General features: G+C 51.7%; 4 protein-coding genes across 4 annotated transcripts; 2 read left to right on the top strand and 2 right to left on the bottom strand.

Moving 5' to 3' along the window:
- Positions 1–594: 594 nt before the first annotated feature.
- On the top strand, positions 595–992 carry BO95DRAFT_461335 (uncharacterized protein; the record flags this gene model as incomplete). Its single annotated transcript, XM_025588815.1, has 2 exons — positions 595–765; positions 816–992. 2 exons carry the CDS (start codon positions 595–597, stop codon positions 990–992), a joined length of 348 nt encoding a protein of 115 aa, XP_025444775.1.
- Positions 993–1,628: 636 nt separating this feature from the next.
- On the bottom strand, positions 1,629–3,737 carry BO95DRAFT_440592 (protein ERV29). Its single transcript, XM_025585996.1, has 5 exons — positions 3,101–3,737; positions 2,851–2,963; positions 2,249–2,742; positions 2,128–2,192; positions 1,629–2,055 (listed from the first exon to the last, which is right to left on the bottom strand). Exons 1-5 carry the CDS (start codon positions 3,265–3,267, stop codon positions 1,983–1,985), a joined length of 912 nt encoding a protein of 303 aa, XP_025444774.1. The 5' UTR covers positions 3,268–3,737; the 3' UTR covers positions 1,629–1,982.
- A 1,420-nt stretch (positions 3,738–5,157) lies between these two features.
- On the bottom strand, positions 5,158–6,342 carry BO95DRAFT_429639 (uncharacterized protein; the record flags this gene model as incomplete). Its single annotated transcript, XM_025584903.1, has 1 exon — positions 5,158–6,342. One exon carries the CDS (start codon positions 6,340–6,342, stop codon positions 5,158–5,160), a length of 1,185 nt encoding a protein of 394 aa, XP_025444773.1.
- A 2,305-nt stretch (positions 6,343–8,647) lies between these two features.
- Positions 8,648–10,417, top strand: BO95DRAFT_440590 (putative nucleoside hydrolase). The gene is made up of 6 exons (XM_025585995.1): positions 8,648–8,772; positions 8,851–8,954; positions 9,004–9,173; positions 9,228–9,262; positions 9,321–9,617; positions 9,684–10,417. Exons 1-6 carry the CDS (start codon positions 8,737–8,739, stop codon positions 10,305–10,307), a joined length of 1,266 nt encoding a protein of 421 aa, XP_025444772.1. The 5' UTR covers positions 8,648–8,736; the 3' UTR covers positions 10,308–10,417.
- Positions 10,418–11,563: the final 1,146 nt, after the last annotated feature.

The raw sequence follows: 11,563 nt of genomic DNA, 5'->3' as shown, positions 1-11,563 counted from the left end.
CCCCCGCCGCGCTGTATCCCGCGTTGAACAAAGTTACAGATTGTGTTTAGTGTCTGGATGGCTGGGCCAGTAGACATCAGGAAAACACATACACATACACATACAGGTCATGGGCACGAAAGTACATAGATGAATAACCCATGTTCATCAATTGCGACCAACTTGAGCCACAATCATTGTTGTTGAAGACTATTTTGCACAGAGTACTCATGCCTTTCCCCCCCCCTGTCTTTCCTTTTTCTTGTGTGTTCCCGACCGCATTCCTTATTTTTGCTTTTTTTCTTATTTGTCATTGACCATTGTCTCTCCTTTTGTGATTCGTCCGTCCACTTTCATTTTGTCCATCTGCAACTTTTTTCTGTCACTTTCTTTGTCTTATGACTACTAACCTAGTTTGCCCGCTACCCACCCCTTCTTGTATACTAATTTATCCTAATACATACCCCACCTGAATTTCTTTATTGTAGGCTGCTGCTATTACATGCCTGGACGAGCGTTGAAGTGGTTAGACGAAGCTGGTCCCACGCTTTACCAATCCTCCACGGCTGAAATTTAGATCTAGACCACTCGTGAGAGGCCGCGGGGAAGGGGATCATGTCCATTGATATCGGCAAATGCCCTCAAAGATCCGAAAGAGGGCTCTCCCCTGAGCTCTTTGTTTTGAAGATCCCGAGCTCCGACATTCCCGATAGCATTGTCGATGGCGACGAGCGTTGGCGAGTACCCATCTCCAGAGAGAATCCTCCTTTCCGGTGGTGGGTGCTGGTATGTGGTAATTGATAGCCAGCCTAGCCTAGCCTAGCTGACCTTGCAAGATGCTGGACGACGTCCCGGGAGGAGGCACCAGTCATATATCCAGGAATCTCAAGCATCAGAATCTACACACGCACACACAATACCTACAGCCCCTCGATCTTTCCGCCCTACGGCTATTGCGCCAGCAGCAGCAGCAGCAGCAGCAGCAGTCACACAACTCCCCCCATAAAGCATAGTGACCATAATGTATATATACATATATGTATGAGGTTCCAGCGGCTGCTTGTGCTTGTGCTTGTGATTGTGATTGACACCAATCCCAAACCCCGGAACCGGGCGATGAATGCGGACGGGATTATGTTTCCCTTTCTCTCTGTTTTTGCGGCGCAGGAAAAGTTGATTACATGCGGGGGCGTAGACGGGTACGTAGACTATGTGCTGTACTGTGCTGTGCTGTAGTCGGAGTGGAATGGACGGGACTGGGTGAGTTTCCCAGAGCTTTGAGTTGCGAACTGACTACTGACCTACTACCGCCCTTCAAACCGGACTCGATTGAATCAATCAACCATACTATACTAATGATCTTATTTCATGGGATGCCGATAGGTGTTGTTGGCGTTAAGTTAAACCACAGAGATTCCAAGCCACAGGTGTCTGTCTATATGACTTCCATGTCTAGTATATATCTATAGAGTTTAGTGCATGGCTGACTCGCTACGCCCGGTCGGGTATGGCGCGGATTGTATACCTGGTATAATTTAACGATCTGCTGTCCGTTTTGGTTCGAGGTGCTACTTTACTCGGCTACTATAGGGTCTAATCTCCCCAAGCTAAAGGCGATGCAGACTACAACGGGGTGGAACGAATATATGATAAATGGGTGAACATTTTCATCATGCACAGATAGCTAAACCGAGCTAATGAACATTGGATTCGAGTTCTTCCTTTTTTTTGTCTGTTTATTGATTCTGAGGTTGGTTTATCCGTTGACTGGCGAGATCATGGTAGTGGTATTCGAGGGGCAGAGCTAAGGCGACCGGGACTGGGTGTTTCTTTTCCAAGAACAATCATAGAAGCTATTGGAAGAGAGAAGGGAAAGCAATTCGTATAAGCTAAGGGTCGTCTCCAAGGCCCGGGAGAGCCCTCGCGTCATACAAGCGCGCACGTGAGCCGGATTCGAACGGCAGCGGAGTCGTCGACGTCGTTGGTCTTCGTCGTTCCGTCGTTTAGTAGACCTTCTTCTTCTCGTCCATGCTCAGCTGACCGGGGCCCATGTTGACCAGAAGCAGGAGTCCACCGCTATTGAGTAAATGAATATATTAGCCTGTGTCGTGGAGGAAAGTCAAAGAAAGGCGAGGGAGGGACTCGTACACAATAGACAGGATCTGGAAGAAGTCGTACTTGGCGAAGTCCTTGTGAGGGTGGTGAGGGTGAAGCTGGTCATCATGTCAGTTGCTGGAAAAAAAATAAGCAGCATTGAAGGGGAACATACAGTCCAGAAGTTGTTGACCAGCACGTTGAAGACGCTCAACAACACAACCAGAATGATAGCGCTCCACTTGGCCTTGAATCCCACAATGACCATCACGCAAGCGACGAAGCCGAACAAGCTGACCAGCACGCGCCACATGCTCCACTGGCCCGAGAAGACGAACCCAATGAAGAGGAAGATGAGCAGCACGCGACCAGCGAACTGGACGTACATCTTGCGGTCCTTCTCATCCAGCTGGGGCAGACCGGCAGGGACGAACTTCTTGCGCACCCACGAGTCGGAAAGCACCATGAGCAAACCGCCGATCACACTCAGGTTGCGAAGGAAGAAGTTGAGGTCGAAAATCAATCCATATCCGAGACCCTGGGTAATAACGACGGCCAACAAACCCGCGACGGCAAACTCAGTGTGCTTGCGAGCGATGACCAAAACCGAGCAAACCGACATGGCGATCATATTGACGAGAAGAAAAGTATGCGTGATTCCCCATGGTACTAGTACGGAGAGAGACGGGTTAGTGATGTTCTTGCGTTTCACAGTCTCCATCCGCGGTGCTACCGCGCAGCCGGCAGGAGAGGAACGAAGTCGAGGTGTGAGCTTACTTTTCCGGTAATCACGCAGGTACAGCAGTTGGTCGTTCCATTGCGTGATCATACGCAGGCTGTCTTCGAGGAAGGTAACCACGATCAAAAACCGACCAATGGCTGGGAGATATCTGGAGAGCAAAAAGCCACGGTGTCAGCGGAGATACGTCTTCTCTGGATGCGCGGATCGGTCGGAGGCTCCTTTCGCTGCCACAGGTGCGAGCACTCCAGGCATTGGAGCTGTAGAGATCGATAGAGGATCACGTACGGCTTAACCGGATCGGCCATTGTGTCGAGCCAATCCTCAATCTTGCTGGTCTGCTCCCGGATAGCATCCAATGGACTCGGGTCGCTCGTTGCCTCTGCTCGGCCAGGACCGCCAAAGGGGTTCTGGTGGCCGAGGTTGTAACCGGCAGTGCCACGAATTTGCGCCATGGCGACGAATATAGGATAGATGAAAGTGGTGAGTCGGAAGAGTAGAGGAAATGAAGGAGGAAGAAATATGGGGTAGTAGAGTTGGACCCCTCGGAAGGTTGTAACGGGGGGTGGAAAAACAAACAAGGAAGTCGGGAGAAGGGATTCGGGGAGTAGCTCCAGGCGCACTAGGCGGGAAGAATAGAGGTAGATGAGGTGAAGTGGAAAGGAAGGAAGAGGAAGAGGAAGAGGAAGAAGAGAAGAAAGAAAGGAAGAAGAGGAAGAAGACGAAGAGGAAGAGGAGAATAAGAAGCGGAAAAAGGTGATGGATCGAAGAGGGAGGAGCAATCAATAAGAATGGGGGGGTGGAACGAATGAATAGTGGCTGCAGCAAAGAAGCACAGTCGGAAGTACTAGGTAAAGTTGGTCTCTTTCTTCTTTCTTGCTATTGAGACATTGAACAGAAGAACCAACCAACACCAAACAAGCACAGGGTCAGTTACTGGGTCAGTACTCTCTCCTCCGTACATGGAAATAAGGCCACGATGACCGGAACTCATCACTAGTCCCAATGCGGACTAGCGGAGCCGTCGGAGTTGCGGGCGTGACGCCATTAGAGCGTCGAAGGTCCTTACATAAGCCAATGATCTCCAGTCTGTTCGCCAGTTCGCTAGTTCGCCAGTTCGCCAGGACCTTCAATTCTTCATCCTTAACCCCTTCTCTCTTCCTCACTGGCCTACACCTGCCGGGCCCGCATTCTAGAAACCATGTATATTCCCTGCTGGAATCTTTGGCGAAAGAAAAGGAAAAACAACAACAGTAGTAGCAATACCACAAATTGACCACACCCCTTTTTCCCATTATCATTATACACCTCTACTGACCTTGAGACACCCCCCATAAGGGGGGGATGGGCCCTTTCTTCAACTGAACCACTGAACCACTGAACCAGATATTCCCCCCACCCCCCACACACCAAAAACAGGGACCGCCAATCTTTTAGTTCTGCGGCGGGAGATCCGTCGTCTGAGATTCGAAACACGAAACACGACCCAGACAAAAATAGGTCGAACCACTTCTCCACGCTCACTATAATTCCTCCGCGGAAGAAGGATCTTGTAGCTCAAAAAGAAGAACAAATTGAAAAAAAAGTGGACAAGTCAAGGTTACAGCTGTAGAATGTTTGGAAGCTTAAGATCTCGCCTAGGCGCAGCAACAAGCCCGATCGCCAGGGTCCGAGTCCCAAAGCAGCAAACCAAACCCCTTCCAAGTTCCTTTACCCTGAAAACTGAAGTAATAAATCATCTACTAAAGACCAGGTTTCCTCCTTCACAGCCTTGATGGTTTATGATGAGCCTTGATTCTCCGGATAGCAACTGGTTCTCCTCATTCAAGATCGGCTATGACATACAGAACACCAAAAGTTGAGAATTGGAAGAAATCACCCAAGGCGGATGCGCCAATCCAGACTGACCAGACAATGGCCTCAAGGAAGAGAAATACAGCAGATCGTGTCATTGGGATCAATTATCAATGGGAATACAAGATACAAGGTATTCTAAGGAAATAGGTAGACAAAAAGGTGAAGGAAAGGAGCACATCAAGAGGGTAAAACCGAGCATAACAAGTGAAGATGTCAGGGAAAAAAGGTACATGGCTTTTGAAGAAGAACGGAGGGATTTTCGAAATATTCGGCCCATTGAGTGTCTCCGTCGTCGCAGCCATGTTGGGGGGCTGGAACAGAGCAATGTGCCTGATACATGCGAAAGGTTTTCGATGAAGAATAATATGTCCCAAACGCCAAAGCCATGAGTATAAATACAGCCCACGGATTAGTTGGATCCGGCTTGTGTCCGAAGGGCATCTTGCACAAAACCGGGATTGCATCCTCTGCCCCGGAAAGAGACCTGCTTAGGCAGCCCAGTCGGAGTCGAGAGGGTGTCCCTTCTGGTTGGAGCGGAGGATGTCGGGGAGATAGGTGGGAGTCACCTTTACCTTGGGCTCAACGGGGGCGGGAGAAGGAGCAGCAGGTGTGGGCTGGCTCTCAGAAGCACTGACTTCGCTCTCGTCCGTCTTTCCGCTCTTCTTCTTGATCTTCTTGCTGGAGACGGTGGTCCACTGGTCCTGACCGTTCTCCGCACCCAGAAGGCGCATCTGCTCCTCCTCGGAGGGAAGACCCTGATCCCATTCCTTGACAGGCTTGGAAGTGGCGGCAACTGGCTCGAACGTGTCCAAGAGCTCGACCTTGGGGGCCACGGCGGGCTGAGAAGTACCGTTGGTGGCGCTGGGAGCAGCCTTGGTCTGCCAGGCGTTGGTCTGGGGTGCAGTAGGAGTCAACTTGGCCGCCTCGCGACGCTCAGCTTCGCGGGCCGTGTGGAGCTGCTTCTCGAGCAACTTGCGTCTCTGCTCCTCAGCCTCCTGGACTTGCTGCTTACGGGCCTCGTTCTTTAGTCGCTGTTGGCGCTGCTTCTTGGTCTCGACCTGCTTGAAAGACTGGGCCTTCTTCTTCTGAGCCTCAGCCGGTCCGGCGCCGGTAACGCGGAGAACGGAAGCACCAGGGGCCGGAGCCTCGAGCATGTCGGAGATGTAACCAGCGGAAGGAACAGTGGCGTTCACAATGGGGGAACCAGCGGGAGACAGGTCGTCGTCGGCATCAGCACCAGTGGTAGACGAAGTGCGGGTGGAGACACGAGAAGCCGAGCGCTCGTCGTTTTCGAGCTGGGGAAGGGCGCCCTTGCTCTTCTTCTTCTTGGCAGACTTGCTGGTAGGAGCACTGGTTTGAGCCGGGATACCATTCTTCACCGCGTTGAAGCGCTTGGCCAACTCCTTTCGGTCAATCTCCTCATCCTGCTCCTCAACCTGCGAGCTCGTAGTCTGAGCTGCAGGCTGCTCCTCAACGGATTTGCTGGGTGCGGGGGAGGCTTCCGAGGACTTCTTCGTCTTCCGCTTCTGTTTCTTCACAGCCGGAACACTCTCGACTTTCTCTGTGATTGCCTTGATCGGGGCCTTGACCTTAGGAGAGGGGCCGTTGTAGTACCATCCAAGGCCACCTGCCACTACAAGCAGGAGAGCCCAGCTGATATAAGGATTCATCATCGTTAAAGCTGTGGTCAAAGCAATTGTCAGTTTTGCTGGGAGTGCAAGAGCGAGGTTAAAATGCCAGGACGTACAGTCACTAATTTAATTTCTTGAAGTACGTAGCAAGAGTCGTGAAATTCAAAGAGACCCGTCTCAATGCACTGTGAAAGACTGAGCTGGCGGTCGTCAAATTTTCCGTTCGCGTGTCCGGAAACGTTGAGAGAAGCAGGCGAAAAAAGATCTGGTGAAGGTACCAGACGGAGAAAGATTCAATTCGAGCAATCGCGTGATTTCGGATTCCTCTTTGTTACCAGATTGCGACAAAAGCGCAAGGAGAAGAGGTGTGGGTTGGCGAAGGAGAAAGTTGCCGCAGTTGCGCTGAAAGGCCAGATTTCCCCGGCGAGCTCGAATGGCGAATCGGTAGCACTACCTGAGACTTTTGATTTCAGATGGCAATTGGAGGAATTCGAAATTCGAATTGGAGACCTCAGCCGCGGATCGATGGTCTTCACACAGGGCCCTGGAGCTTGGGGTAGTTGAACGCTTCGGTCGGCGCTTCGGAGTTGAAAGAGAAAGGTGAGGTAGGTCGCGAGGACGGAGCAAGGTGAGGTAAAGAAGTAACCGGATGGTATCACCGAAAGACCATTGAAGCACCCGTCAGCCGAAGACTGAAGGGTGGGCGACAATGGCTGACTGGAAATGCAACACAAGTATGGCAGGGGACGAGTTGGAAGCGAGGAATTGGAGGGGAGAGAGAAGAGGAGGGTTGTAAGGAGGAGGAGGAGGAGGGCGATGGTGGGAGAGAAAGAGGACACGGATTGGAGATGAAGGGGTGTGGCTGTCGACTCGGCAAGTGGTGAGGAATAAATTACCAAAGCACCGAGATGGATGAACTACCCAGGTACTCCGTACTCCGTAATGGTCACTCGTATCGGTATCAAACAGCGGTCCTTGCACGCGCTGGATGAGAGACTCCACTGCTAAGAGTAACGTTAAATTGTCAAGTAGTGCAAGATCTTGGAGGAGATTCTTGCCTGATCATCATCTGGACCGTGATTCAGGAGACTTTTCTCGGGGATAGATCTTTTATAAACCCAGTTGCAGTCATCACACGGGCTGACATGCCTGTGGCGCATTGATGAAAGGATTACCCCATGTTTCTACTTTCTTCGAGCCAGCCAGTCAGCCAGTCTGTAACTGCTGGTAACAGATAGGAGAGGAGTAATCAAAGTAATCTCTGTAATCACTTTACGGATTTCTACTAGCCACTAGCCACCTCCTGGGGTTGAACAAATTAGCCTTGGAAGATCAGCACGAATCAGACCTCTTCCTTCCCTGTCGTCGGACCAGTGTCCGTGACGTTGACAGACCGAATGGTCTTACAGCATCCCCTGGTGTGGAGGACGGTGTTCGACACTGGCGCGGGGAAAGATCTTCCCCATGCGTGCGTGACATTGGTTTGACCCCTCTGGACTGCAATGTCGCGTTGCACTTCTGGCATCGACGTGTCAGAGTCAGAAGGAAGCCAATCCCCTGCGATACACAAGACATGGCTTGCTAGAAGGAAATGTCTTTAGATCTGAGGGAAAGAATAACTTAACTAGAACTAGACTTAAAGTATTGAGGTAGAACTACCGAGCTGTTGAAGGGAAGCTCCGGTATGTTCCAGTTGTATGTTACCACCAACTGGCAGAGGCAGTGGCAGAGGCACAAATACAGGGGTAATACCACACTCCCTGCAGGTCATTCCGCCTTCCGAACAGGCCACGTCTCAGCTTAGAATCGTCCAGACTCCAGACCCCCGGGAAGAACCTCCGTCGGCCTGGACGACCCGAGACAGCTACCCTATTCGGTCAAAATTACCACAATCATGGATGCAGTGGGTTGGAGCCTTGGAGGACAGTCCTGCTCCAGGCTTCCCCTTCTTCATCCCAATGCTACACGATAGATAATTGGACATGTCAAATCAAATTGAGGATCTGTCTGAATGATCTGTATCTATATCTATATGGAGAAGGATGGTGCTGAGACAGTTGGCTCAGTGTCTATTCCAAAAACACGCAGCTAATATCATCAATCATAACTTAACGATCATATGCTTCAATTATTCAGCCAAATGACCTGCATTGGACCTTCAAGGAGTCATGCTAACTACAGCTTCTCCTAGACAAGTAATTATCAGACCGCTGATTTGGCCCTTGAAGGTGTGACTAAGCCCTTCTTTATCAACAACCGCGGTAGTGGAGCATGAGTGATAAGACTCGGGACCAGCCAAGAACCATCCCACTTCCCCTCCATCCTTTGCATCGTCGCAATTTTCCTCCCTCAACATCATCGTTCCAACAAGATTTGCAGAACTGAAACAATTCGCGGAAGCTGTAGGCAGTGCTCTCGAAGTAGACTATCCACACAATGGCGCCTAGAAAGATCATCATTGACACCGATCCTGTATGATATAATTGATTCTCGTCCCAGACTGCAGCTGCTCTATCCTTCAGCGTCTGACCGGCTTGATTGCTTATATAGGGAATCGATGATATCCTTGCCCTTCTCCTGGCACTGTCCGCTAAGCCAGAGGAAGTTGAGGTGCTCTTGGTCTCGCTTACTTTTGGTAATATCGAAGTGAGAAGGTAAACCACCATTCCCGAAACCAGATGGTACGCCTACTGACTCTCCAAGCTGCCTGAAGAATGTCGTATCCATGTTTCACATCCTCGAGCGGGAGATGAAATGGCGTCGAGAGCAAGGTCTCCCCGAAGGTTACGGCGCCCTGCGCGCCTGTCCTCCTGTTGTCGCCGTGGGAGCGGAAGATCCCTTGGAGGACCAGAAGATGCTGGCAGATTACTTCCGTACGTGTCTGAGCTTAGAGTCAGGATTGAAAGGAACGCTGACCACTCATTTAGACGGAACGGATGGTCTCGGTGGAATTCACACCAGCGTGAGCAGGGCGCATGTCTCCTTCCTAACCCGTCGATTCACTAACGAAGTGCTTGCAGCATCCGCACCTGTCTCCCCAGGAAACCTGGGAGCATTTGTTCGACCCATCCAACGATTCCAATGACATTGAACCAGTCCCGACTGGCGATTCCGCCAACCGGCTGTTTGTTCCTTCAAAGCGTCCCGCATACGAAGAGATCCTTCGCGTTCTGCGCGAGAATGACCCCGACACCGTTACTATTGTGGCTGTTGGCCCCCTCACTAACCTAGCCATCGCCTCTGCAAATGACCCAGAGACCTTCCTTAGGGCCAAGGAGGTTGTGATCATGGGAGGAGCTGTGAACCAGCCTGGAAATGTATGCTTCTGTGCCGCCTCGAGAATCTGGAAAACTGCTTGCTGTATACTAACGCAAAACGATCAGGTCACCCCTGCGGCTGAATTCAACGCCTATGCCGATGCAGTCGCTGCCGCCCGTGTCTACGCCCTCACGTCGCCTTCTCCCCGGAGCACGATGCCCCCGGGCACGAGTCTGCCAATGTACCCCGCTACACTCAGCAAACAGCTCACCCTTCGCACCTTTCCCCTCGACATCACTCTCCGCCATGGTATGACCCGCGGTCAGTTCCGGAAGGCCATCACCCCGCTGCTGGAATCCGGCTCCCCACTCGCCGAATGGGTGTCAGCTTTCATGGCCCACACCTTCCAGACCCTGGAGAGGCTTCACCCGGGCCACGAGGGCGACAAGGCCGACCTCAGTCTCCACGATCCGGTGTGCGTGTGGTATGCGTTGACCGCAGATGACGAAGGGTGGAAGCCGTCCGCAACCTCGCCGGAGGACATTCGGATTGAGACCACCGGCCAGTGGACGAGAGGTCTCTGCGTGGTGGACCGCCGCAATCGCCACCGGATTGACGGCGAGGAGGAGAGCTCCAACGACCATGGTCTGTGGTTGAGCGCCAGGGCAGGAAACCGCGTTTTGAGGATGGATCACTCCCCGGTGGAGAACACCTTTGGGAGCATCCTTCTCGAGAGGATCTTCAACTAAGAATAATAGAGCGCGGCGATGCGTTCAACAACCTACACTCGCCACCCCCATACATCAGATTTGCTAGTGAATAGCCCCCTATATAGTGATAGAGTTTCTGCAATAGAAGTAAAAACATATGAGCAAATTGCTAGGCATGTGCCCATGGCACGCCATGGCACGAACAGGACGAGCCCAAAGTGTATAAATAGACGTCCGGCTAAAAGTACTGAGTACGATGACTTGGAGCATCCGTCCTCCTCTGCTTTCCCCTCATTTCTAGCCCCGACCCGATCAAGAATAGCTCCGGACTCCGTCAAGAAGAAATCCGTCGGCAGGTCCGAGAATCATAAGCCCCCGAGGTGAGTGCTTCGTGACGAGACCTTCGCGTCGCTAAAGCCCCGCATCATTAAAGGCACCTTGCTGAGAGGGACACTCACAACCGTCTAGCAGATCAGACACGTATGTTCTCCTGAAACGTATTCATCACGCACAAGAGATACAGCACTACTGAGACAAAGACATCGAAGGACCAGCTCCAAGATTAAGTCAAAGCACTGGCTCGAGCCTGGAGCAGAATTATCTCCAGTTGAATACTGTACTGGACTAATCCGGTGGTACTGGCACATGTCCACGGTCCACGGTCCACGTCCACGTCCACGGTTCTCCCCGCTCAGCTTGTGAAACCACTGATTGAGAATAGAAGGTGCACGTGCTTGGATGCCAGGTCTGGACGGGATTGAAGACCCTGGCCTGGCTCGGAACATTTTCTAGCGGACTTACTCCTGTGGTGCGCTCCCCCCTTAGCCTCCTCGGGGTCCTCAACGCCAACGGGCGCTCGGGTGAGCGGTTGATCCCATGCAGTGAGGACGGATAAATCCGGAGACGATGAGGGGAGGAGGGGGGGAGATGTGCACGGGCTTGAGAATGGTGATGGGGTTCGACATTGCTATGAGTAAAGTACATGTGTTGCCACTGGTGACATACTCCATTGATTTATTTTCCATCTTCCTTTGAATTGGTATTCTGTCTCGAGGGAAATTCGAGGGAGTCATATGTCTCACTCAACTATATTCGTCTCTTGCATCATGATTCTCTATTTTCTTTTGCTCTGAGATTCTGCAATCTGCAGCGGGGAAGGATGTCTTCGGAGAAGTATCTCGTGCCCTAGTACGGAGGGGGAGTGAGGTCGGCATGTTGACGGAATCTTTCAACATCACCAATTAGCATTCCCTCTGCATCAGCGTGGGCGATCAAGCCAGATAAGAAGGGTATGC

Source organism: Aspergillus brunneoviolaceus, assembly GCF_003184695.1.
Source record: "Aspergillus brunneoviolaceus CBS 621.78 unplaced genomic scaffold BO95scaffold_16, whole genome shotgun sequence".
In the NCBI taxonomy this organism is placed as follows: Eukaryota; Fungi; Ascomycota; class Eurotiomycetes; order Eurotiales; family Aspergillaceae; genus Aspergillus; species Aspergillus brunneoviolaceus.
The sequence above is the reverse complement of the archived record's forward strand: the minus strand, read 5'-3'. Positions and strand labels throughout refer to the sequence as shown.

Bases quoted from the DNA above. Each gene is read 5' to 3' on its own strand.
- BO95DRAFT_440592 (XM_025585996.1), bottom strand. From the start codon at position 3,267: ATGGCGCAAATTCGTGGCACTGCCGGTTACAACCTCGGCCACCAGAAC. The intron at 2,964-3,100 runs GTACGTGATCCT...TTTGCTCTCCAG, and splicing joins ATGGCCGATCCGGTTAAGCC to ATATCTCCCAGCCATTGGTC. The intron at 2,193-2,248 runs GTATGTTCCCCT...CATGATGACCAG, and splicing joins TGGTCAACAACTTCTGGACT to CTTCACCCTCACCACCCTCA.
- BO95DRAFT_440590 (XM_025585995.1), top strand. From the start codon at position 8,737: ATGGCGCCTAGAAAGATCATCATTGACACCGATCCT. The intron at 8,773-8,850 runs GTATGATATAAT...TTGCTTATATAG, and splicing joins TCATCATTGACACCGATCCT to GGAATCGATGATATCCTTGC. The intron at 8,955-9,003 runs GTAAACCACCAT...TGACTCTCCAAG, and splicing joins GGTAATATCGAAGTGAGAAG to CTGCCTGAAGAATGTCGTAT.